The 24722-nt window shown below is 47.2% G+C and overlaps 2 protein-coding genes across 11 annotated transcripts in view; one reads left to right on the top strand and one right to left on the bottom strand.

Annotated features, from left to right (window-relative positions):
• The first annotated feature begins 930 nt into the window (after positions 1-930).
• PSMD6 (proteasome 26S subunit, non-ATPase 6) lies at positions 931-21826 on the top strand. Its single transcript, XM_075938502.1, has 8 exons — positions 931-1259; positions 2476-2681; positions 3448-3593; positions 4974-5193; positions 5300-5408; positions 6389-6557; positions 9187-9264; positions 9372-21826. The coding sequence occupies exons 1-8, from the start codon at positions 1115-1117 to the stop codon at positions 9466-9468; spliced, it is 1170 nt and encodes a 389-aa protein (XP_075794617.1). The 5' UTR covers positions 931-1114; the 3' UTR covers positions 9469-21826.
• The window catches only part of ATXN7 (ataxin 7), a 178632-nt gene continuing 174726 nt past the window's right edge, over positions 20817-24722 (bottom strand). For all 10 annotated transcript variants that reach the window (XM_075938494.1, XM_075938495.1, XM_075938496.1 and 7 more), the window contains one exon: positions 20817-24722. In XM_075938494.1, the coding sequence (XP_075794609.1) occupies positions 24705-24722 (18 nt within the window). In that variant the 3' untranslated portion in view covers positions 20817-24704.

Below are 24722 nucleotides of genomic sequence, written 5' to 3'. Positions count from 1 at the left end.
GGGGGCGGGGCCAGAACCTGAGGCAGGCCGGGGGCGGGGCCGGGCGCGAAGGCGGATCGCTGAGGGGCGGGGCCGGAAGGGAAGGAGGGTGTGTGAGGGGGCGGGGCCGGGCGCGCAGGCGGATCGCTGAGGGGCGGGGCCGGAAGGGAAGGAGAGTGTGTGAGGGGGCGGGGCCGGGCGCGCAGACGGATCGCTGAGGGGCGGGGCCGGAAGGGAAGGAAGGTGTGTGAGGGGGCGGGGCCGGAAGGGAAGGAGGATGTGTGAGGGGGCGGGGCCGTGCGCAGAGGCGAATCGCTGAGGGGCGGGGCCGGAAGGGAAGGAGGGTGTGTGAGGGGGCGGGGCCGGGCGCGCAGGCGCATCGCTGAGGGGCGGGGCCGGAAGGGAAGGAGGGTGTGTGAGGGGGCGGGGCCGGGCGCGCAGGCGGATCGCTGAGGGGCGGGGCCGGAAGGGAAGGAGGGTGTGTGAGGGGGCGGGGCCGGGCGCGCAGGCGGATCGCTGAGGGGCGGGGCCGGAAGGGAAGGAGAGTGTGTGAGGGGGCGGGGCCGGGCGCGCAGGCGGATCGCTGAGGGGCGGGGCCGGAAGGGAAGGAGGGTGTGTGAGGGGGCGGGGCCGGGCGCGCAGGCGGATCGCTGAGGGGCGGGGCCGGAAGGGAAGGAGGATGTGTGAGGGGGCGGGGCCGGGCGCGCAGGCGGATCGCTGAGGGGCGGGGCCGGAAGGGAAGGAGGATGTGTGAGGGGGCGGGGCCGGGCGCGCAGGCGGATCGCTGAGGGGCGGGGCCGGAAGGGAAGGAGGGTGTGTGAGGGGGCGGGGCCGGGCGCGCAGGCGGATCGCTGAGGGGCGGGGCCGGAAGGGAAGGAGAGTGTGTGAGGGGGCGGGGCCGGGCGCGCAGGCGGATCGCTGAGGGGCGGGGCCGGAAGGGAAGGAGGGTGTGTGAGGGGGCGGGGCCGTGCGCGCAGGCGGATCGCTGAGGGGCCGGGAGGCTGCGGCGCTGCCCGGCAGGGGGCGCTGTGTGAGGCGGCGCAGGGCCCGGGCGGGCGGAAGCAGCAGCCGCCGCCGGTTTCCGTTTCCGGGCGGCTGAGTCACTGGCCGCCGCCCGCCCGCCCGCCCGCCCGCCATGCCGCTGGAGAACCTGGAGGAGGAGGGGCTGCCCAAGAACCCCGACCTGCGCATCGCCCAGCTCCGCTTCCTGCTCAGCCTGCGGCCGCAGCGCCCCGACCCCGCCGTGCGCGATGAGCTCATGGCGGCCGTGCGGCGCCACAGTGAGTGCGGGCCCGGCCCGAGCCCCCCCCGGCCCCTTCGCTCCCCCCGCGGCCCGAGCCCCCCACAGGCCCCTTCGCTCCCCCCGCGGCCCGGGGCCCCCCACAGGCCCCTTCGCTCCCCCCGCGGCCCGAGCCCCCCACAGGCCCCTTCGCTCCCCCAGCGGCCCGGGGCCCCCCACAGGCTCCTTCGCTCCCCCCGCGGCCCGGGGCCCCCCACAGGCCCCTTCGCTCCCCCCGCGGCCCGAGCCCCCCACAGGCCCCTTCGCTGCGCTCCCCCCGCGGCCCGGGGCCCCCCACAGGCCCCTTCGCTCCCCCCGCGGCCCGAGCCCCCCACAGGCCCCTTCGCTGCGCTCCCCCCGCGGCCCGGGGCCCCCCCCGGCCCCTTCGCCCCCCCCGCGGCCCGAGCCCCCCCCGGCCCCTTCGCTGCGCTCCCCCCGCGGCCCGAGCCCCCCACAGGCCCCTTCGCTGCGCTCCCCCCGCGGCCCGGGGCCCCCCACAGGCCCCTTCGCTGCGCTCCCCCCGCGGCCCGGGGCCCCCCACAGGCCCCTTCGCTGCGCTCCCCCCAGCGGCCCGAGCCCCCCACAGGCCCCTTCGCTGCGCTCCCCCCAGCGGCCCGAGCCCCCCACAGGCCCCTTCGCTGCGCTCCCCCCAGCGGCCCGAGCCCCCCACAGGCCCCTTCGCTGCGCTCCCCCCGCGGCCCGGGGCCCCCCACAGGCCCCTTCGCTGCGCTCCCCCCAGCGGCCCGAGCCCCCCACAGGCCCCTTCGCTGCGCTCCCCCCGCGGCCCGGGGCTCCTCTCCCCGCCCCGAACACGCTGCAGGCTCCCGCGCTGCCCAGCACCCCTCGGGCCTGGCCCCTGGGGACCTGTGTTCACAGCCGCCCCTTGTCCCGCCGGGCGGCAGCGCCCGTCCCGCACCAGGGCCGCGTGGTGCAAGGACATGGCCCGTGTCGGGCTGGGGGCAGGCGAAGGGCCCAGGCGGCTGTAGCCAAAGAGCCGGTTGGCACAAGGGAGTGAATGAGTCCTGCAGACCAAGCAGGAGGCTGGCGCCTAGGAAGAGAAACTGAAACACTCTTCCCTGCCCAGGGTCTAAACGGCCTTTGTAAGAGGTACCCGCCTGGTAACTCATCTGGGAGTCTTCCTTTAGCACTTCAGGCTATCGCTGTGTGACTATGCGGCGATGGTCATGTCAGCAAGAGCTATCCCCGTTCACTTTCAGATATGGCCCCGTACTATGAAGCACTCTGCAAGCCACTTGACTGGCCGATGGACATGGAGCTGTTGACTAAGATGAAGAAGGCGAATGAAGAAGAATTAAAACGTCTTGACAATGAACTGGAAGATGCTGAAAAGATCTTGGGGGAGAGCGAAATCCGTGATGCAATGATGGCCAAAGCTGAGTACCTGTGCCGGATTGGGGACAAGGTGAGTTAAAAGACCAGATTTTCTTGGGCTGCTGTCATTTAAAATCATTTATTGTCTTTCAAACTAGACAAATGACTATGCATGCTGTATATTTAGAGGAGGCCTGCTGACTCATGATCTGGAGGAAATCGAACCACATCTGGGTGGGGTGAATGGTGAGATGTAAACAAGGCAGCAAGAGAAAGAAAAGGGCTATAAAAGTAGGAAGTGAAAGGCAAACTAAAAAGAACAAATAAAAGTTCGCCATTTAAAAGTTTTCAAAATATTTTATAGACAGTGTTTTCTACCTACCTAATGTTTGTTACCTGTCTGTTTTGTTTTTAAGCTCTTGCGTTGTAATTGCATATGTAATATGAGTTAGCCATTGGATTCGTACAATCATTAGGGATTCAAGCTAATTTGGGAGTAACTTTTGGAACTTTATGTTTAAACTGACAAGTTTTGAATGTTAATTTCTTTTTTCGAAGAAGGTTGGTATTTCTATTATTTGGGATATACAGTTCTGTTATGGCTGGTACAGCTTGGTCAGAGCATGCTATCTTAGTTTAAACTGTTTTTTTAAGATGGCTGCCAGGTTTTTTTAAGTGCCAAGACCCCATTTCACTTGCCTGTATATTTTTGGCCCGAGTACCGCTAAAATGTTTTTCAGGACGGTAAAACTGTATACTTTCCTGGTAACACCGAAGACAGCGTCTCTTGATAAACCATTTTAGTGAGGTACCAGTTCTTTTTTATGTTCTAATTTTAGAAAATTCTGTCTCTTTAGGAAGGAGCTCTGACTGCTTTCCGGAAGACATATGACAAAACTGTGGCACTGGGACATCGTCTGGATATTGTGTTCTATCTTCTTAGAATTGGCTTGTTTTACATGGATAATGACCTTATCACACGGAACATTGAAAAGGCAAAAAGGTACCATTGTTAGATCTGTGGCCAGGTGTGACCTTTAAGTAAAGCATCATTAGTTAAATATATCTAACAAAACCCTAGTTTTGAAGGCAGAATATTTGGCTTATTAATAATTTTAAAACATTAGTACTTATTCTTGTGTTAAGTGTACAGTGCATTTTGTAATCTGAAAGATCAGACTTCTTGCCCCAGAGAGCTTATAATTAAAAAAACCTGACATTTGTGTTCTCAGTATTTAATGATTTTAAATTAAATCTAGTGATTATACGTTATGATCCTTGGTAAAGTTGTGAAAAACACAAACAATCATAACCAGAGCTAGGGATGTCAAATCCTGGTTAATCAGATAGTGGATTAAACCTTTGGCTTAACCAATTAAGTGGGATCCCAGGTGGCACCACTCTAGCCCAGCTGGAGCAGCCTCTCCCCCTCCCCCAAGTCCACCAGGATGCTGGCTTCTGCTCCCACACATGGGGTGGGCAGCTCCTAAACCCTGCGGGGCTGTAGCTGCCCCCCAGCTGTGATGGGCTGCTCCTGGGTAACATTTAACTGGTACCCGGTAATTATCACCCCTGTAAAGGTGATGCTTACTGGGTAACCAATTAACCCATTCACATCCCTAACTAGGGCTTCAAAAACTTATCAGATGCCCACTAACCAGAGGATGATATGAAAGAGGAGTGAATGGTGCATCAATTAAAGTTATGGGGAAAATCCCATATTGGGAAACTCTAGTGCCCTTACAATCTCCAGCTGCTGGGAGTGAGGAGGTAGCCATGCTGGGATTTCTGCAAGGATGCTTGCTGTTCCTGGACACTACCTGGGGCTTGAATTTTTTGTCAGCTCCTGACCAGCCTGCGTGTGTGAAGTTTGTTTCCAAATCTCTCCCTTCCTGTAGCTGCTAGAAGGGAGAAGAAACACACATACCCCAAACACTATGGAGCTTTTGGGTGGCTGCGACTAGCTGGTCTCCACTGCTGGATCTGGATAATCTTAGGTTGTTGTAATGAGAGATTTTTGATTTTACTCTTCCTTCAGTCCCTATATTTTGTGTTCTCTCCTGTGAATGGTTCCTGGGCAAAGCTGAACAACAGATGCATGGCAAGTATGTATCTTTAGACTCAGGATGACAATACTGCATCTTTTTGGAAGTTTATCACCAAAACTATACAGCCTAGAAACTTGTTATTTTTTTACACACTGCTTGACTTTCCTACCAAGGAAAGTATCTACCACTGACAAGTGCATTTCTGAAGCCTCAGTTGTTACAACATAGTGTATTTCATAACTAAGACTTCCTTGTGCACTCTAATCTCGTTTAAATCTACAGTACTCATTCTTTCTGATTAAAAACAGGTAAATAAATATCTTATTTGTTTTAAGTCTAATAGAGGAAGGAGGAGACTGGGACAGGAGAAATCGTCTAAAAGTCTACCAAGGTCTTTACTGCGTAGCTATTCGAGATTTCAAACAAGCAGCAGAACTCTTTCTTGATACAGTTTCAACGTTTACATCCTATGAACTTATGGATTACAAAACATTTGTAACATATACTGTCTATGTCAGCATGATTGCCTTAGACAGACCTGACCTTAGAGAGAAGGCAAGTAAAGCAAATGACTGCACTGATTGAAACTGATCAAATTATTGTACTTTCATTTTTTCCAGATATTAGTATGTGAAACTTCTAAATGTTGTTCAATTTTCAGGTTATTAAAGGGGCAGAGATTCTAGAAGTGTTGCATAGTTTACCAACAGTACGACAGTATCTCTTTTCACTCTATGAATGTCGTTATTCAGTCTTCTTCCAGTCATTAGGTAAGGATGTTTCATACTCCAGTATTTTCCCCCTGTGTTTCTCATTAGGTCCAGTGATCAGCTTGCTGCAAGTCATAGAGTTGTATAGCATTGCTTTGGGGGTGGACTGTAGGTGTAGCTAGTATTGTCAAACCCCGACAGTTAAAATCATTCATTTACTGTAGGGTTCGCTGCCTTAACTAATCATCCTAAGTGAATCACTATCGTATACAGCACTCCCTTTGCAGCTCAGTGATGTAAAGTAAGCTGCTCTTGCATTATTTATGGACTCCCTAAAATATGGGGTTGTTTTTTAAAATGAGTATTCAGAATGATGGCATCCGGGTGAGGGGAGGTTCTTAAAATTAGACCGCTAACACCATTTTACAGGGTGTGATCAAAAAGCCACTTTGCTGTCTTTGGTCCTCATTCTGTAGTTAGCCCATAGTCATGTGCAAACCACCCACCAGTAGTTCCTGACATGTCTGTAGCTTCTGAAAACTAAAGACCCCCTCAATAGAAAACTAGTCTTACCCTCAACTATTCTACTCTTAAGAAAACGTTTTGATCAAACAACACAAAGCAAGTGCTATAGTTAAAGATGTGAATATCTGTTTGATTGTGCCTGTGTCTCCCTTCACGCATACAGGATGCAGGGATCCAGTATGATCATATACTAGGGATGTAAAATCCTCTTTAATTGGGTAACTGGTGAAACATGGTATTTAGCTGGTTAACCAATTAAAGGAGGGGCAAATGAGTAGCACTCCAACCCACCATGGTGGTAGACCCTGCAGGGCTTGAACAGCCCCCTGCCTGCAGCAGGTGGGGAGCTGCTCTAGCCCCCACCAGTTTTAACCAGAACTGGTAAGCGTTACCTGTTAAGACTGATGCTAATCAATTCACCTTTCACATCCCTATCATATACCATATTGCTTATTGAACTCCATTGTATGCTATGCTTGCATAACAGACTGCACTTGTGATTCTTATCTTTTCAGCTATTGTAGAGCAAGAGATGAAAAAAGATTGGCTGTTTGCTCCTCACTATCGTTATTATGTACGGGAAATGAGGATCCACGCATACAGCCAACTCCTAGAATCCTACCGGTCACTGACACTAGGATATATGGCAGAAGCTTTCGGAGTAGGCGTAGAATTCATAGATCAGTAAGTTAAAAGTAACTTTTTTTGTACGTTATGGACTGGGGTGGGCAATAATTTTTGATGGGTGGCCACTCCAAGATTTTTGGAAAGTGGTCAAGGGCTGCACTCTTCCGTGCTATTAATGGAGATGGTGTGGCGTTTGGGATGGAGGTTGGCTACAGTAGAGAGCTTGGGGTAAGAGATTGGCATGCAGGAGGGCATGTGGGGCCTGGGAGGGAGTTTGGGTGAAGGAGGCTGTTGTGACATGGGGTGCAGGGTGCCTGTGCCAGGATTTGGGTTGTGACCTAGGCAGGAAGGAGTTGTGACCTGGCACAAGGGATTGGGGTCAGGGTTTGGGTTGTGAGCAGGGCAGAAGGGGTGTGTGTCCTGGGGCAAGGGACTGGGGGGTGCAGAAGAGGGTACAGGTGTTTGGGTTGTGACCTAGAGCAGGAAGGGGTTGTGACCTGGGGCAAGGAATTAAGATGCAGGAGTTTGGATGTTTCTCAGGCAGCCTTACTGTTTGCCTTGCCTGGTCCCAGGCTGCAGGGGCCATTTGCATTTGAATAAGAGCCTGAAGCTAGAGGTGCTTCATGTTTTTCAAACAGGCAGCTTCCATTGGTTGGAAACTGGCCAATGGGAGTGGGCAGGGGTAGCTCCTCATCTCTCTCCTACCCCCAGGCTCACAGCTGTGAAATACAAATGGTCCAGCAGTTGATTCTCTGAGTGGGGGCAGAGTGGGGAGGAGGAGGAGAGAGGGAGTTTTCTTGAGGCTTCCTGCTGTGTCCATGGGCTGGATCCGGCCTGTGGGCCATATTTTGCCCAGCCCTGTTATAGACTTGAGTTGTCCTTTCTAAAGTAACAAGTTTACAGTGGTTGTGCTACAAATAAACAGATAGCAAATAGAGAAGAGCTATTATTTAGACTATCCACAAATCAAGTTGTGTATGCGTGCAAGATTTTTTTTTACTAGTCTCATATTTAAGTCTGTTTTTAAAAAATGCATTGTCTAGTATTTCCTTTTTTCTCTGATAGGTTGCGATAAATACCTTAAAGTATTTTTTCTGTAAAGGATATGATTAAGGGCCACCAATAGAGCATTACAGCTATAATTGAATTTAGGGAACGAGGATATAACAATTAGATGAGACTTGATGGTGTTCTTTAAATTTTGACTGGCCAGGTTCCAGTTTTGGGACACTTAAGTTTCATCTTCACTACAGGTTTTAACTGGATTGTCTGACTCATTTATAATTGCTGTGTAGATGAGACCTGATATTTGCACTTCGAATTAGGTAAAGTGTGGGCAGCTGTTGTGATTTTTCCAAAAATCAGACCTCAACCTGGACTTTGTGGTAACCTAAACTGTAACCTAAACTGGGATTTGCAGTTAAATCGAGAGTGAAAAATTAGTGGACCTTGCCTATGATAATTTTATAGCTAGCTTCTATTTGAACACCTTGAGAGTAACAACTTGCTTCAATCTATAAGTATTTTTTCTAAATATTCCCTGTTAGGACAGAATATGCAGGAATGTGCATAAATAAATTAGTGTAGAAAAATTGATCATTTGAAAGGAAACTGAATATAATCCTATTAATCTAGATCAACACTTAACTATACCAGTTTCCATTTATAGTGTGAGTAGATGGTTATTAATGATTTTAACTTACCTGGTTTACTATAAGTACTTATCCATGTTGTCGTGCACGACCATCGGTTTATTTATTTTCATTCTCAGTTCTTTCCTAGCTGCAAACAGTTCTGTGGAAACAGACTAACAGGAAAAGTTTAACCTATCCCTATATCAATTCATAGGCATTGGTTCAGCACCAGTATTATTTTTTCCTTATTATCCACACTAAGCCACTCTAGTTTGTTAAAGTGATATGGCTTCTTAAGAATTATTTGGACCAGGAAATAAAGCAAGTGAGGTTTATTAAGCAAACCTTTTAACAGGCTGCTTGGAAATGGCAAATGTCTTTGTACTGTTTCTCTTAGAAAAGTTGTTGACAAGTAGTGCTAAATCAGCTATTCTCAGTGGTGGGCAGTTGAACAGGTTTTCCACTTACTGTCCAATATTTGACTCTTCCATGCGCTCTCTTCTGCTGATTGTTTGCATTCCAATGGACTATTTACTGGAAGGATTCAGGGTTTAACCTTACCATGGTGGCTACACTGTGCTCTGTTGATGGGAAAGCATCTCCCATCGACTTCCCTTATGCTTTTCAAGGAAGTGGAGTATGTATAAAAATCGATGGGAGAGCTCTCACCCATCGAATTAGTGTGTTTTCACCAGGCCTGCTAAATTGACATTCGCTGTGCAAGTGTAGACATACCCATGTCTACAAGTGTAGACATACCCATCGTTATTTAATGTACTGGCACCTAATTTTGTAATTGTTCTGGCTTGGAGCCATTCTACTAATGTAACAGTAGGCAGCTTCAAATGCTCAGGTACTATACAATAGAATAAAAAGGAAGTACTTGAGCAAAGGTGGTGCACGAAAGTCCCTTTATCAGTCCCTTAAATAGATGTAGAGGTAAAAGTAGTTGAAGGCTTTTTTCAAAAGTGGAGAGGGATGAAAACAACACTTTGTGGTAGCCTGCAAATCTGCTGTGCAACATCTAACATGCATACTTTTTTTTTAATTAGGGAGCTTTCAAGATTTATTGCAGCTGGGCGACTGCATTGCAAAATAGACAAAGTAAATGAGATAGTTGAAACTAACAGGTACAGTATCTAATCTAGTTTAATATGTATTCTAATCAGTTATAGAAAAGCTCTTGTCAAGTTTAATGTGACTTCTCACTATAAAACCCTTTCTTCGTCATTTGTAGGCCGGATAGCAAGAACTGGCAGTACCAAGAAACCATCAAGAAAGGAGATTTGCTGCTAAATAGAGTTCAGAAACTTTCCAGAGTAATTAATATGTAACACTTTAAAAAAAAAAAAATGGAATGCAAAATTTAGCTGTTTCAACCCATTTTGGAAGTAATCTATACTGTATAAGTTGATAACCTGTAGCTAAGAAAATTGTGAGAAGTAGGGGTTTTACAGTCTCATTATGTAACTGTATAAACGTTCTATTCGTGTTTTCAGACCCCCCCGGTCATTAAATGTATAATACAGTGGAATGTAATGTGCTATGCTCAGTGCTTGACCATGTACAATGTTCAATATTGTTTCATACTAAACTATTATGTTTAGAAAGCAGGACTCATATTTGTGAGAAACAAAAACTAGCGTCAGTCCCAGCATTACTCATGGAATTTCACTTGTGCCTCAGAAAACTAGCTAGCTTAGTTATAGAAGGAAATACTTACATGGTAGAACCCAAAGGCTTTGGGGCTCTGTGGGTAGTATACAGAGAGACTCCGTAACCTGAAGGGATTGCGGTTGAAAGACACTCATGAAGGCCAAGTCTACAGCAGTACATGACAGCGCTGGAACTTTCTGGCTCAGGAGTGTGAAAAAACACCCCCGAATGCAAGTTCCAGCACTGTTAAGCGCCAGTGTGATCCAAGCTGCATAGCTCCTCTCCTTGCAGAGGTCTCCCCCAGCACTCGCACCGGGGCCACGAGTGGCAGTGCTTTAAACTGTTAAGTGTGGACAAAGAGAAAGGGATATACAGCCGCATATTCCATAGATTGTCACTTGTGTTGATTAAAACAACACATTATCTGGGGTTAGCCACTGCGTTAGGTTGCCAAGTTTCAATAGTAAGGTAGGAAACAGTGGGAGGCACTATTGCAGTTTGCTACATCCGTCAGCAACATAAATCACATGCTGCAGATAGCCTTGAGCGGTTGTGGAGAAAACATTTAACTTCCGGAGGCTGCTGTTGTCGCAGTGGCACACAATTCTGTCCTTAGCATGAGCCTCCAGCTGCTGCCCCCATCCCTGCTTGAGTTGGGTGGCTCAGAGCTTTCTCTAAAAAGGAAAAGCTTCCCTGTGCAGTGTTATTAGCAGACATTTTATGCAGAGGTGCTTGGGAGCTACATGTGTTTACAGCCACTTTCGTTGCTAGTCTGATATGTGCATGCTGATGAGCATCAAACCCCTCATCTGGGCTGTATGGCAGGTGAGTGGAGCGTAGAGGACAAGAGTTACATTTTATCTCCATATGCCATGGGGGACTCGTCTCTGTCTGAGTAAACAACATCTTGCTGGCCTGCAAAGCTTAGAATCCTCAGCAACAAGCTGTGTGCGCGAAGGGTCGCATTAGGCTGTAGATCACTCTTCACTGAAGGGTTCTGAAATGCATGCTGTGGGAAACTGGGTCATCCTCAGCTTTCCCCCCCAAATACCTGCATCTATAATCAGCTGGTTGGGATGGAGGAGGCAGCTAGCTCACTTCACTTTTTCTAAGCAGCAGTAGTAGAGTGGGCAGCGTTAAAGGTTTCACACTTTCCCAGTATAAATAAAAGAATCCTGGTCTTCGTGAACTTGCCTTGCATGATGTGACTAATGGAGGAGAGCTCGGAGTTCAGCATGGTGGCATCAGCTAAAACGGGGAAGGTGGTAGGTACTCTCTCAGGAATTGCTGTTTACAGTGCTGGAGCTTTAACTTGAATCAATTCCCTTGTCATTGCATGACCAAGCTTTCCTTCATACAGGGGTTCCTCAGAGGGTCACAGACTGTTTTCATTGCTGTGAACAGCTGGTTGCTTCTTTTCCTGACCTGCGTTTGGTTGTATATTAGATGAAGAATAGCAAACTGCTAGTGATAAAGGCAAAACGATTGCAGTGTAATTCGCTCATTGCTCAGCCCGCACTACAACTGGCAGAACTAGAGGCTCAAGTTATAGGATTTTGTGGAGAGGGGCTGTGAGAGGGATTCAGAGAACTTTAGAGGGTACAGATGAATTTCACCTACTCAATAGTTATATTTGAACAGGACTTAAAAGACAATGACCCATATACTGAGTCAGACCAAAGGTCCATCTAGCCAAGTATCCTGTCTTCCCACAGTGGCCAGCACCAGGTGCCCCAGAGGGAATGAACAAGTGACGGATCCTCTCTTCCCAACTTCTCACAAAGACTAGGGACACCATCCCTGCCAATCCTGGCTAATGGTCATTGATGGACCAATCCTCCATGAATTTAGCTAGTGGTTTTTTTTTTAACCCTGTTACAGTCTTAGCCTTCACAACATTCTCTGGCAAGGAATTCCACAGGTTGACTCTGTCTTCATATAGCAGCTGTTCCATAGCTCATTACTGTTGCTCTTTTCTGAACCTTTTCGGATTCCAGTACAGGTTGGACCTCTCTAATCCAGCACCCTAAGGACCTGACCGGTGCCAAACCATAGGAGGTCAATGTCTAGAAGCATTGCCAACACTTCCACTGCTTACTGGGCTCTTAGATGACATTTTAGGGGTAAATTAGAGCAAAATAACAGCACAGAACCAGGACTGGTGACTGTAAACAAAAGTTTATGGGACTGTGGGAGACTGGGCTGCACCCATGATAAGTGGACATCTGGCTAACTGAAATGTTTCTGGACCAGGGAGTGCCAGACTAGAGAGGTTCATTCTGGACCAGGGAGTGCCAGACTAGAGAGGTTCATTCTTTCATATCTTTTTTTGAGAAGAGATGACCACAGCAGCAGGCAGTATCAAGAGGTGGGTGTACGGTGGATTTATACAGAGGCAATAGGCTATATTCCACCTTATTATCTAACCCTTTCTTAATGATTCCCGACATTGTTTGCTTTTTTGACTGCTGCTGCACACTGAGTGGATGTTTTCATAGGACTAGCCACACTTACTTCAAGCTCTCTCTTGAGTGGTAACAATTAACTTAGTTCCCATCATGATACGTGTAGTTGGAATTATGTTTTCCAATGGGCATTGCTTTACATTCATCAACATTGAATTTTATTTGCCATTTTGTTGCCCAGTCACTTAGTTTTGTGAGATCCTTTTGTAGCTCTTCACTTGGGACTTATCTTCAGTAGTTTTGTATCACCTATAAATTTTGCTATCTCCCTGTTTGCCTCTTTGTGGCTCATTTATGAATATGTTGATAGGCTTAGTCCCAGTACAGACCTTTGGGGGTCACCACTAATTACTTCTCTCCATTCAGAAAATGTACCATTTATTTATTCCTACCTTTTGTTTTCTATCTTAACCACAAGAGGACCTTCTCTCTTATCCCAGGATAGCTTATTTTGCTTAAGAGCCTTTGGTGAGGGACCTTGTCAGAGGCTTTCTGGAACTCTAAGTACACTATATCCACATGCTTGTCAACCCGCCTCAAGGAATTCTACAAAAACCATGTTGACAGTGCTTTGATATGACTCGTCTCAGAGAGGTAGCAGCGTTAGTCTGTATCTGCTAAAGCAACGAGTCCTGGGGCTCGTTAAAGATGAACAGAGTTGTTTGCGCATCAGCTTATATATGTGACAAAGTGGCTTTTACCCATGAAAGTTGATGCCCAAATAAATCTGTTTGTCTTTAAGGTGCCACAGGACTCCTGGTATCTAATATGGCTGTCTGTCTAGAGTCCTATAATGCCATAAGGTGGTTCCTCTCCAAAGGAAAAAATCACTGCCCTTTTTGAAAGCAGCGCTTGGGAGTAGAACCTGCCAAAGAAAACGCTTGTAAAGTATCAGTCTAATAATTCCGCTCATGCAACAGGAATGTCAGCCCAAAAGTTGTCTTTGGAGACTAATTAAAGGGGAGACGAGTGCTACAGCTTCATACTCCCTCCTTGTCAGGTTATCCTGCATTCGGTCAGAGTTCAACTTCCACGCACACATTTCAACCCTACAACGAAGAGAACAGACCTCCTCGGTACGGACATTCAGCTACGCTGCAAGCCCAAATAAGCCCTTGCTGATTTAATTCAGTTAAAAACAAGAAGAAACTAAACCGTTCTGTGTACGCTTTCATAGGACCATTTTGTTCCATACCTGGATTCCTGGAGGAGTTGCCTTTATGTGGTGTGATGAATCGGTGGGGGAAGACTTCCCTTTTTTTGTTGGTCCTGCCAAGAAGAAAGTGAAAAATAAGTTCACTCTATGAAGCAAACTTTTCAGACCATCAGGTTCATTGGCATGGATGTGTGGGAAAAGCACCGGGACGACTCAGCATAAAGAACACACCTTCTAATTGACAGAACTGAAACTTATTTTTAACTGTCTGGGATAAATTCATTCTAATAAGGTGCTTAGTCCAGGTGATTAGTGTTATCCCCTGGAACATTAATTGCACCAGAGATAAATAGACATGGCCTCATCTTTTAATCCTTGCCCTCTTTAAAAAAGTCTCCAGCCCCCTGGATTGCTGCTACTCTTTCTCCACAAGCTCTGACCTGCACACCATCTCAGTTGTCAATCCCTGACCTGATGGCTGGTATAAAAGCTGTCAGAATGAGAGTTCAGACCTTATTGACTGATTGCTCAGGGCTCTCAGCAGTAGAGCAGTAATCGTGGTGCCAGGAATAATGTGGAGCCAGGAAAGGTCGTGGCCGCAAGCACCATACAGATGCCACTTGTTGAACACCATACCTGTCTGAATTGACAGAAGACCTAAAGAACAGCTCTGTGTAATCTCAAAGACTTCTCCGCCCCATAGAAGTTTGTCTGCTTGCCTCGAGTCCCAGGCTACGTCTGCATTGGCAAGATTTTGCGCAGATACTTTTAACGCAAGAGTTTTTGCGTTAAAAGTATTTGCGCAAGAAGCATCTACACTGGCATGTGCTTTTGCGCAAAAGCATCCGTGCCAGTGTAGATGCTCTCTTGAGCAAGAAAGCTCTGATGGCCATTTTAAACATCAGGCTTTCTTGCGCAAGAAATTGATGTTGCCTGTCTACACTGGCCTCTTGCGGAAGAACAGTTGCGCAAGAGGGCTTATCCCTGAGCGGGAGCGTCAGAGTATTTGCGCAAGAAGCCCTGATTTTATACAGTAGAACGTCAGTGTTCTTGCACAAGTACTCGCGGCCAGTGTAGACGGGGCAAGATTTTGCGCAAAAGCAAATGTAGATGTAGCCCCAGAGAGCAGCCACGGTTTGTGCCGTTTAGCTGAGTGAGAAAAATAAAAGCGATGTACAATTTTTTCAAATGCCAGGAAACAGCAGGGGCCAGGGCCAAGATAGTCACTGGCTGTGCACTAGCTGTTATCTTTACAGGTGTCTTGGACATGGCAGAGAGGGGTTCTCGGAGGCTTGAGTTCATGTCAGCATGTTGTACAAATGTAAAAGCAGGCCCTGCTTTGTAAAGATGAAATCCAGATTGCAAGAATCCCCCACCAGTCAGTTCCCAAAATCTTCGTGCACCTGGTTCTAGCACCATAGAGACTCCGTGGTGCCCAAGGAGTTAATACAAAGACCTTTTGAGGTCTGTCTGTGCTGTACTGAGATCCCTCCGTCTGGCCGGTGTCGGCTGACATTGGGCTCTCAAAGCTGGTTCGTGGCAGTGTAGTTGTTCAGGCTTGGGGGAGGTCTCAGACTCAGCTCCGACCCAAATACTAACATCTACACTGCCATTAGGAAGGAACCATCAGTCCCATGTGCACAAAATGGGAAGTGACTGCCTAGGAAGGAATACTCCGGAAAAGGATCTAGGGCTCAGAGTGGACCACAAGCTACATAGGAATCAACAGTGTAACACTGATGTTTGATTTTTGGGGGTTTTTGCAATAACCTGGACTATATTAACAGGAGCATTGTGAGCAAGACACAAGGAGTCATTTTTCTGCTGTACTCTGCACAGATTAGGCTTCCACTGGAGTATTGTGTCCACTTCTGGGCACCACATTTCAAGAAAGAGGCGATGAAATTGGAAAAGGTCCAGAGAAGAGCCACAAAAATGATTAAAGGTCTCGAAAGTGACCTGCAAGGGAAGATTGAAATCATTGAGTTTCTTTAGTCTGGAAAAGCAGAAGACTGAGCTGAGCAGGGACATGGTTTTCAAATACCTAAAACATTGCTACCAGGAGGAGGGAGAATTGTTCTCCTTGGCCTCTGAGGATAGAACAAGAAGCAATGGGCTTAAATTGCAGCAAGGGAGGTTTAGGTTGGACCTTAGGAAAAAGTTCCTAACTGTCAGGGTGGTTAAACACTGGAATAAATTGCCCAGGGAGGTTGTGGAATCTCCATCATCAGAGATATTTAAAAGCAGGTTGGACAGGCTGGTCTAGATGGAATTTGGTCCTGCCGTGAGGGCAGGGGACTGGACTCGATGACCTCTCACGGTCCCTTCCAGTCCTGTGATTCAACAGCCCAAGCCCCACGGCTCTGGCCCGCTGCAGGTGTTACTAGCTTGCACTGCCCCTTAGGATGAGGCAAGTCGTCATTTGCCTCATACCCGTGACTTCTAGTTCTATCCTGGTTCTCTCCTTACACACTCGCTCTCCTGCTTTGGTTTTAACCTTCTTCCAAAGCTTTGTCGGCAGGGCCTGGCTGCACATATTCTCCCCCCACCACCTGTGTTGTTTTTTGAATTCTCACCAATGCCTGACATCACGCTGGTAGTAGTGTAGCCAGAGCCACGAACAGCATTCCAGCTTACCCAAGGACTGACGGCTTCCTGATCCACCGCGCCGTCCTGCCCCTCCCAACCAATCCCAGAAGCTCTTCTCTTCCTTTGTAGAAAACGGCAGGCTTCTCTCACATGCACTGTCATTGGCTGCTGGCTGGGCTGCTTTCCAAACGGGTGGCCTGGCTGGTCATCCCAGGGTGGAATCCCCATTTCTCCACCTGCCCATTTCTCAAGGCCCTCATCTAACAGCACAAATGAAAAGAAAAATCCCAGGCGGCTAAAACCCCAAACAGCCAGCTGAAGGCTCCTGTTCAAAGCTGCCAGGCTTAAGGAGTGACAAAGACCTGGCTGACCAGCAGAAGCTCCCCGGAGGACGATGCACAAGCACCTCCTGCATTTAAACGTCCAGCTGCTCCCCGCGTGCCCTCCCTCTCTGTGACCGAACGAGGCGGCCAGCAAACGGGTGCTGCGGGTCTGTCCGCACTAGCGAGTTCATGTGGCTGCATCTCCCGCTATCGGCTGGACTCAGCAATTGGACTTGCTGAGAGCTCCACTTGAGATCAGCTGGGCACGGCCTGCGACTGGTGCCAGAGGGCCTGAGTTTGATTCTGGCACCGATACGCCGTGTGTGCTCTGGTTCCATTGACTTCTCCCGGGTCTGCCCATGGCTGGTCACTAGACCGCAGCGTGGCATATACTAAGGGAACAGAGCCTATGGGGTCAGTGCGCAGCAGCCTTGCCATGTGATCCTTTCTTCCCACTTAGAGCAAAGTGTAGGGGAGGAACTATGCAAATCCCGCCTGCCTGGGAGGAATGTGAAAGGTTAACGGGTGATACTTACAAATTCTGGTTAATCAGTGGGGGCTGAAGCAGCTCCCCCCGCCCGTTATGGGCAAAGGCTGCTCCAGCCCTGCCCACCCCGGACAGGGGCTGCTCCGTTCGTCCGGAGCAGCCCCTATCTGCATGCAGCCCAGGTGCCCCATAAGCAGAACTGCTGGGGCAGAGCAACATGTGCCTTCAGCAGGTGAGGGGCTGCTCCAGCCCTGGGGAACCGGAGAGCCCTTCCACCCTTCCACCCGCTGCGCCCTTTAATCAATTAGCTGGCTAAATGTTTACCAGTTAGCCAATGGAACAGGATATTACGCCCCTCCTGCCTAGCACGTCCAAACGCTGGCGCGCGCTCAGCCCACATGGGTTCACAGCCAGCAGCAAGACGTGCTGGAGGTGGGGCCTCTGCCCCCTGCTGCCGCCTTTTGGGATAGGTTGGGGGAAGCTGGTCCCTTTGCATGAAGGGCGAGGGGAGTCGTGAGTGGCTTGTCAGTAACGGGCACCTGGACAGCGGGTGAAATCCCCACCCCCTTTGTTCACCCACCGCTCTGCTGAGCTGCCCAAGCCTGGCTGGTTCCTTCCCCTGCAGCAGCCCCCCCCCGTACCACCCCCTGAGCTCACCTGAGCGGCTTCCCGCAGGCATGTGTGATGTGGGCCCAACCCTGAGCTCTGCAGGAAACTGCTTGGGGGCCCCTCTCCATCCCGGGAATCACCGCTCGGTCTTTGGCTACTGTACAAGTCACAGGTCACTGCAGCGGGGGGGGGAGGGAGAGTGTCAGGAATCGAGGCACGTTCGGCACCAGCTCAGAGCTTGTGGCTTTCAAGTAAGCTGCACCAGCTTCAGCCTTCTTCACCGGGACGCGACACCGAGTTGAGCACCAGCTTCACTGCCCTGGGCAGCGGTGGGTCGTGGCTGGAGGGCGGAGGAGCCCTTTCTGTGCCATGCATGCTAGGTCTCAACCCGTGACCAGGCTTGTGTGCAAGTCGGTTTGCTGGCGTTTTTCAAGTAAAGCGTCTTCAGATCCGGTCACCGGCTGATCTGGGGAACCAGCAAACTGCCCACAAATTCCTCTTCTCCAATAAGCAGCCTGTGCTGCTGCCCAGTGGGGAATCAAACATGTAATAATTCTCCCTGAAATGCAGCCGGGGGCTGGTTGCTGCATTGCCCCCCACGGCAGCTGGTGCAAGTAGGAGCATCTCACAGAATATGCTCACGTAGAAAGGGAAGCGTAGTTCACAGGTGGCCCAGGGGTGTGGATTCAAGACTAGGAGCCGCTTTTCCACTCCCTCCCCGAACAGCGCGCTCTCCAGCTGCACCATGCGCTTTGGCTGCCTTTTCCCCCTATATGTTCTACAGAATCTGAATCCACCCCGGAGGTGGCAGAAATACACCGAGCAGGGAGGAAATTGACATCTTTGGGTTCTAGCAACATGCTACCAATCTGGATCCTAATGTAAAGGGACTCTGTATGGGGAGTTTTATTTACCTCTTCCCATAACACAAGAACTAGGGGGCACCCAGTGCAATTAATAGGCAGAAGGCTTAAAACAAACAAAAGGACGTGCCTCTTCACACAACACACAACTTGTGGAACTCCTCGTCAAGGGATGTTGTGAAAGTCAAACTTCACCTGAGTTAAAAAAAAACCCAACGTGAAATTCACAGAGGGTAGGTCCATCAACGGCCATTAGCCAAGAGGATCAGGGACACAACCACATGCTGTGGGTGTCTCGAAGTCTCTAGCTGCCAGAAGGTGGGACTGAATTGTCCCTTTCCGTTCATTCCCTCCGAAGCATCTGGCACCGCTAACTGTGGTAAGACAGCATACTGGGCTAGCTAGACCATTGGTCTGATCCAGCCTGGCCATTCGGATGTGAATTTGCTTTAAGAGCCCTGCCGTTTTCAGCAGGATAGGCATTGGGAATGTCATCTGGTGGGCTCACACTTTTTTACCTTACCAGTCTTCTCTGCTGCTGAGAACTGGTTAATGTGCTAGGAGAGAAACTGCTCTTTATGGGCGTTAGAAGTCAGAGGGGTGTGACTGGGCTGGGTTACCGGTAGTGCTGCCTAGCAGTTAGGTCTTTGCATCCCATCCAAAGGGAATGCCAACTCCTATGTCAGTGGCTCTCCTGTCTCCAGCATTCCTTGCCAGTGATGTTGTGGGCCCTCGTATGGTAGGTAGCATCTCAGTCATCTGGCCAGGACCCCAGTGGAGTCACCCCCTTCTGAAGTAACAGAGCCCCTCCAAAATATATACCTCCATAGGTAGCCCCAATCGGCAGCGCCAACAGCCGGCCCAGGGCACTTGGTCCTGCGCAAATGAATGTCCCCTCTTCCTTCCCCGCTCTTTTCATGCCATTGCTTCACTCTTAGCACAACGGGTAACATCTGCACTTTGTTGGCAAGTGATGGGTGAGAGGAAATTTGAGGCCACGTTAAACACTAGCAACGAAGAATGTCACCCAAAACCTTGACATCCTTATCTAGTAGTTGAGGCGTTAGAGGAGTAACCAAGTTAACCAGCGGCCTGGCCGGGTTGGAGTAGCTCCCCATTGCTGTGTGGTGGGCCTGGCCTGGCCATCTCCTGCCTGGAGCATGGTGGACCTGGCCGGCCTGAGCAGCCTGTCGCGCAGAGGTCCCAACTGGGCTGGAGTAACTCCCCCTCCTGCCCGCAGTGCCACGGGCAAGGGACTGCTCCAAAAACATTGTTTAAATGGCAACTTACATCCCTACCGCTACATGGGTTGGTGACTTGCCACCCAATCAAATTCGTTCCTCGGAAGTGGTGGAAGTTTGGTTATAAAGAATCTAACTGCGGGGGGAGAGGGAGGCGGTAAATCCTACCTTCCCTGAGAAACTCAATGCCTCCTTCGCCCTGAGAGTCACTACTGACCCCTACAAGATAAACGGGGATGAAAACATGCCCTAAAACCAAGGCAGGAGCTCTCCTGCATGTACAAGCCCACGGCCTGTCTGTCTGCTGCGCCTTTTAAAAGAACAGTTTAAAAACTCCTTCCCTTTGTGCCATAAAAGCAACAGAGAGGATTACAGCTACTCTGCACCCATGGAGTGCCACACCACTAACAGACCTTGACCCAAGCTTACGCAATCCTGCAAACCAGCCCTCGCAGGCGGAGCAGCCCCACAAGCCTCCAACTAAGTCTACACTTTACTGTGCTGCAACTATCTGGCTCAGGGATGTGAAAAAACGCCTTCCTCTTCCCCCACGCACAGCAAGTTCCAGTGCTGCAAAGAGTCTGCCTGTGTAAACGGACTCCCCGCATGGCTCCCACTCCCCTTGTGGTGGTGGTTAAACAGAGCGCTGGGAGAACCCTTTCCTGCCATGGCTACGCTTTCACCGGAAAGCGCTGCCACTTCCATTTTAGAAGCGTCGACAAAGCCTACAAAGTCCCCTCACTGATCGTCATTCTGTCACCAAACACTGCATGCCTGAGTGAAGCCAGACCCGATGCTTTGGTATCTTTCTGTGGTTTTCCACAGCTTTTTAAAATAAAGATTGTTCGGTACGTTGCATTTCGTATTTCAAAACAGAAATATTAAAAAGCTTCTTCCAGTCATGCTATTCCACTCCACACACTAAGAATCTTAACTAATCAAACTTTTTGTGAATAGGCAAAAGTATTTAAACACATCTCAAGAATATACCAAAGCAAACAAGGTTGTACTTCTTAAAGGATCGGACGCGCCCAGCCCCTCTCAGGCTGCGGTAAGGGTTTGGCAGAATCTGACCCAAAGTAATTCTCTGAAATTAGTACACCAATATGGATGATTACCTTCAATGCTAAATTGTTTTGCTTGGAATTATAACGAAGTAGAAACATATTATGTATTTTATGTAACGAACCTCATTTATTGAAAAATCCTAATTTTATTGCCTTGCTTAGTAACATCCGTTTTGTTCGACAAACTAATTCTTTTTCACGAAGCAAAGCACAACTTTTTCTTATAAATAGTATAAATTATTTTATTTACAGAAACTTGTTACAAAACAAATAGACTATATATTTCTTTTCTTTTAAATATCCAAAGTAATTTTTCTATCCCATGACATTTGTTCATATTCTATACAGCAGCCAATGCAAAGTTCAGCTGATCAGATGCTCTTGATTATGTATACAAATTATCAAACTATTCACACATTTTACACAGGAGATTGCTTTTTAGAACCAGGCTCAACACGGAGCAAGAGACTTTTGAGGCCTACATTCACATTGACATTATGTAGTGCTCATTTTTAAATTACCTTTAAAACATAAAATATTTTGCACAAAATGTAAAAATGATTTTCTGCTCAACAGTGAAAAGTTAAGATTTTTTTCAAGCCCAATTCCCTCCCCCAAGACAGAAAGAGTGAGACACAACAGATATTCCTTGGCAAGAGAACTCTTAGAGGAAGACAACTGCCTTAGAAATGACATTTGGAAATCACACTTTTTAAAAATGTTTTAAGAGGTACTTTATCTGGTTTTTTTCTTTTTTTTTTTTTTTGTTTGTCCCCCCGCTCCCAGGAATACAAAATATTTTCAACATTCTCTTTTTCTAAACTATATTGTTTAAGAATGAATAACCAAAAAAGGAGACAGTTCTGAAAATGTCTGTTTGAAAAAAAATATGTAACCCTTGGCATTATTTTGAGATGCATGATTAATGGGCTTGTTTCAAAACAAGTTATTCAACTGAAAATGCTTTACAAAAATCACAAGCATCAGTCATTTTTGTTTTTCGAACCCCTTCGAATTAAAATTTTAGAAATATATAGGTGGAAAAAGCAAGCTCCATAATTTCAACCGAACATTCAAGTCTTTTAAGGAGAAGCTGTCTAAAACAGTCCAAGCTTAAAACTAGTTATATCAGGCACTTTCAGTTTTTCCATTAGTTTTAAACCACGAGACCCATACAAAATGCGCACGCGCGCACTCAGAGACACACACACACACGCACACACACACACACACACACACACACACACTAAAAAAAGAGAAGCAGAGTGTCACTTAACTAAATGTAGTCTTCTGGGAATCTGGCATTGCTTATCAGTTGCCTTCTAGACCATTTAGGTCCCAATCCTGCAATCAGATGATCATGGCAGATCTCTGCATAGATCCAGTTGCAGGATCTTGGGTTTAGCTTGTACGTTTCCACTCCCAAGACACTAAAAGGGACACAACTTTCACAAAACAAAGGCATCCCTTAATTTGCAAAGTAGGCATGTTACTATTAGCTTGGCAGTGAACCACTTCAAATTATAAAAAAGGTATTTGCTATTTTTAATTAATAAATAAATACTAGATGATCTCAATTGTACCAAAACTGGATATAAGAAAAAAAGACCTGTGCAAAAATACATATTTAAATATGTACAATCAATTAACAAAATATGTCTTCTGAAATAGGGATACTTCAATATTTATAATAGAACAAGAAATTCCAAAATAAAGGTACAAAAGTATGTTTTTGTATAATTCTTTGTTCATCATTGCAGCGATATTTTAGGCTAAGAAAACTGCAGGAGTCATAACGAGAAGTTGGAAAGCCTATAAAAATTGTATCTCTTAAATTACTATGAAAATCCGTCTAGAAACAACCCAGCCACTGCAAATTCATTTTTGCAAGGTAAATTAATGTTAAGCTTCCTTAATTATTTACAGTAAGAATTATACACGACAAAAAGCTTCAGGAACAGTGTTCTGTTTGGAACTAGGATCTCACCTGTAAAATTTAAGCAGGTCTGTGCTCAAAGGCGGATGAAATTTAAGATGTCCTCACTTCCTAGTCCCAGTAGATTAAAACTACGAGCCCTGTTGCAGATGTAGTTAGAACCTGGCCCTACATGAAGCACAGTGATTAAATACTAACTTTCACATGTCTGCATGGTTTTGAATAAGCTTTGCCTTGCCATTATGTATTCAGATCAACATAATATTTACACATCTAATGATGTTCCACGGCTTAAAACAAAGAGGGTTGATTAATATACATTTCTTTTTGCCTGAAATGTATGTCTAGCCAACCAAACTGCACTTGTGACTGAAAGGGGTGAACGCGTGGGCCAAAAATTTCACTCCTGCTGTGCAGGAAACAATCCTTTCAACGGGGCATCATATTACATCTTCACTTTTTGTTCCTGAAATACAGTTAGTTTATGTTTGCATAATAAACGTCTCAAGTGTTTTTTCTTGGTGACCTTTTATATAAACTCAACGCTAAAGTGTCTGCATAGAGGCTTGCTGTTATGTTGTGGTATATAATAATTCTGCGACAAGTTCATATTAACTTGGAAATGTGAACAGGTAACCAAGTACCTGCTGCTCTCAGTGGCTTGAGAATCCCTGATGTACAATGTGCCACCAAAATGGGGAGAAGGCTGGGCCAGGTGAATAATTTGATAGGCTCAGATTGTCTGATCTCAGCAATATCTGGTGCCGCTTTAAGGCAAAGGAGTATATTCTTGATTTATATTTTCCTTTATATTTTCTTTTACTTCCCCCCATTAACAAAGGTTCAAGTAAAGTCTCAAAATTCACTGTTAAAAAGCATATTGAAAATATCCCGATCAATTCCATTCGAGTAACACGAAAGCCCTTTTAAAGGATCTCATTTTTGAGATGTTTTAAAACAAGATAAACTCTCTCATGAAAACTGACAGTCTACTCCGGGCTATGGCATAGTAAAGCCCCTTTCTTCTCAAAACATGGGTATGCGAGACTAAGACGACCGTAACCCATATTCTTGGCGCACTTAAAGCTGAACACAGTTGCTAACCAGCATCTAGTGCAGCATTTTGAAATATTCTCTTGTGGGTGGTTGAAAGCAGGACACAATGTTAATGATTTGGTTACAAGCACAAGGCATAAACTAACTGAAAATCTTTTAGAAAATATTTAAATATTTTAAAAATTGTTTTAAAAGGGCTGTTTTTACAGGCTGGAAGATACAACCAACCTAATTCAACTAGCAGAGTTCTTTAAAGTAACAAAGGCTTCTGGTATACAGTATAGGTCAAAAATATGTTCTTTGGGAATAGATTTTTAAGGGAATTTGCCTTTGTTGACTTGATACTTTTCAGATTTCCTTTATCAAAAGGAATTAAAAATGTTTACTTTCTTTTGCAATAGAATCTTATTCAAAATATTCATCACTTTTGCATCAGGCAAGTACAACATTAGTTTTATCTTTGTTTTTTGAAAGGTGGCCTCAAAGAAGTTTTTAAAAAGTTTTTGGAACTCCTGACAGCTTCTTATCCCAAATTACTTGCAAAAGGCTGGGCAAAACACAGACTATTTAGTTTCTGAATTGTGCTATTTTTGTGTTCCGTTAAAGGAGCACTGTTCTAAAAACACTAAAGCCGTATTCCCTTCTTGAGGGCTTCTTTTCATTGTGCCTAACACACTGTACCCCTTTTGGAGGGGGGGGGGATCGTTCAATTGACAGTGTCTATCAACCTACAAAAACACCATCGGGATAAAAAGAGTCCACAGTAATGGTTGTCCCCACACATTCTTTTGCCCAACCAAACTATGTCAAATAGTGGCAAGATGATGTACTCCTGTAAGTAAAATCTCACAGATTTGTAGCAAATAGTCCAGACCACTGTTAACACTGGTAAGAGCAGGTATGTGGCTGAACTTCATCCAGTGTCCATTTACAATATTCATTGCTACAGACATGGCTTCAGGGAAATTCCTTGTTTGAATGACAGTCCAGTAGACTTCCACACCTGAGGACCATGGAAAGCTGGGATAACTCAAAGGCATCTTGGAGTCCAGAATTCCAGATGGAGGTTTTGCTTAGAATGAACGTTGTCCAGTTCTCTCCTCGCCATGGAATATTCAGCTATCAAGGACGTGCCTTTGG

Source organism: Pelodiscus sinensis, chromosome 11 (genome assembly GCF_049634645.1).
Source record: "Pelodiscus sinensis isolate JC-2024 chromosome 11, ASM4963464v1, whole genome shotgun sequence".
Taxonomy (NCBI): domain Eukaryota; kingdom Metazoa; phylum Chordata; order Testudines; family Trionychidae; genus Pelodiscus; species Pelodiscus sinensis.
This window is presented reverse-complemented; position numbering and strand designations above follow the sequence as displayed.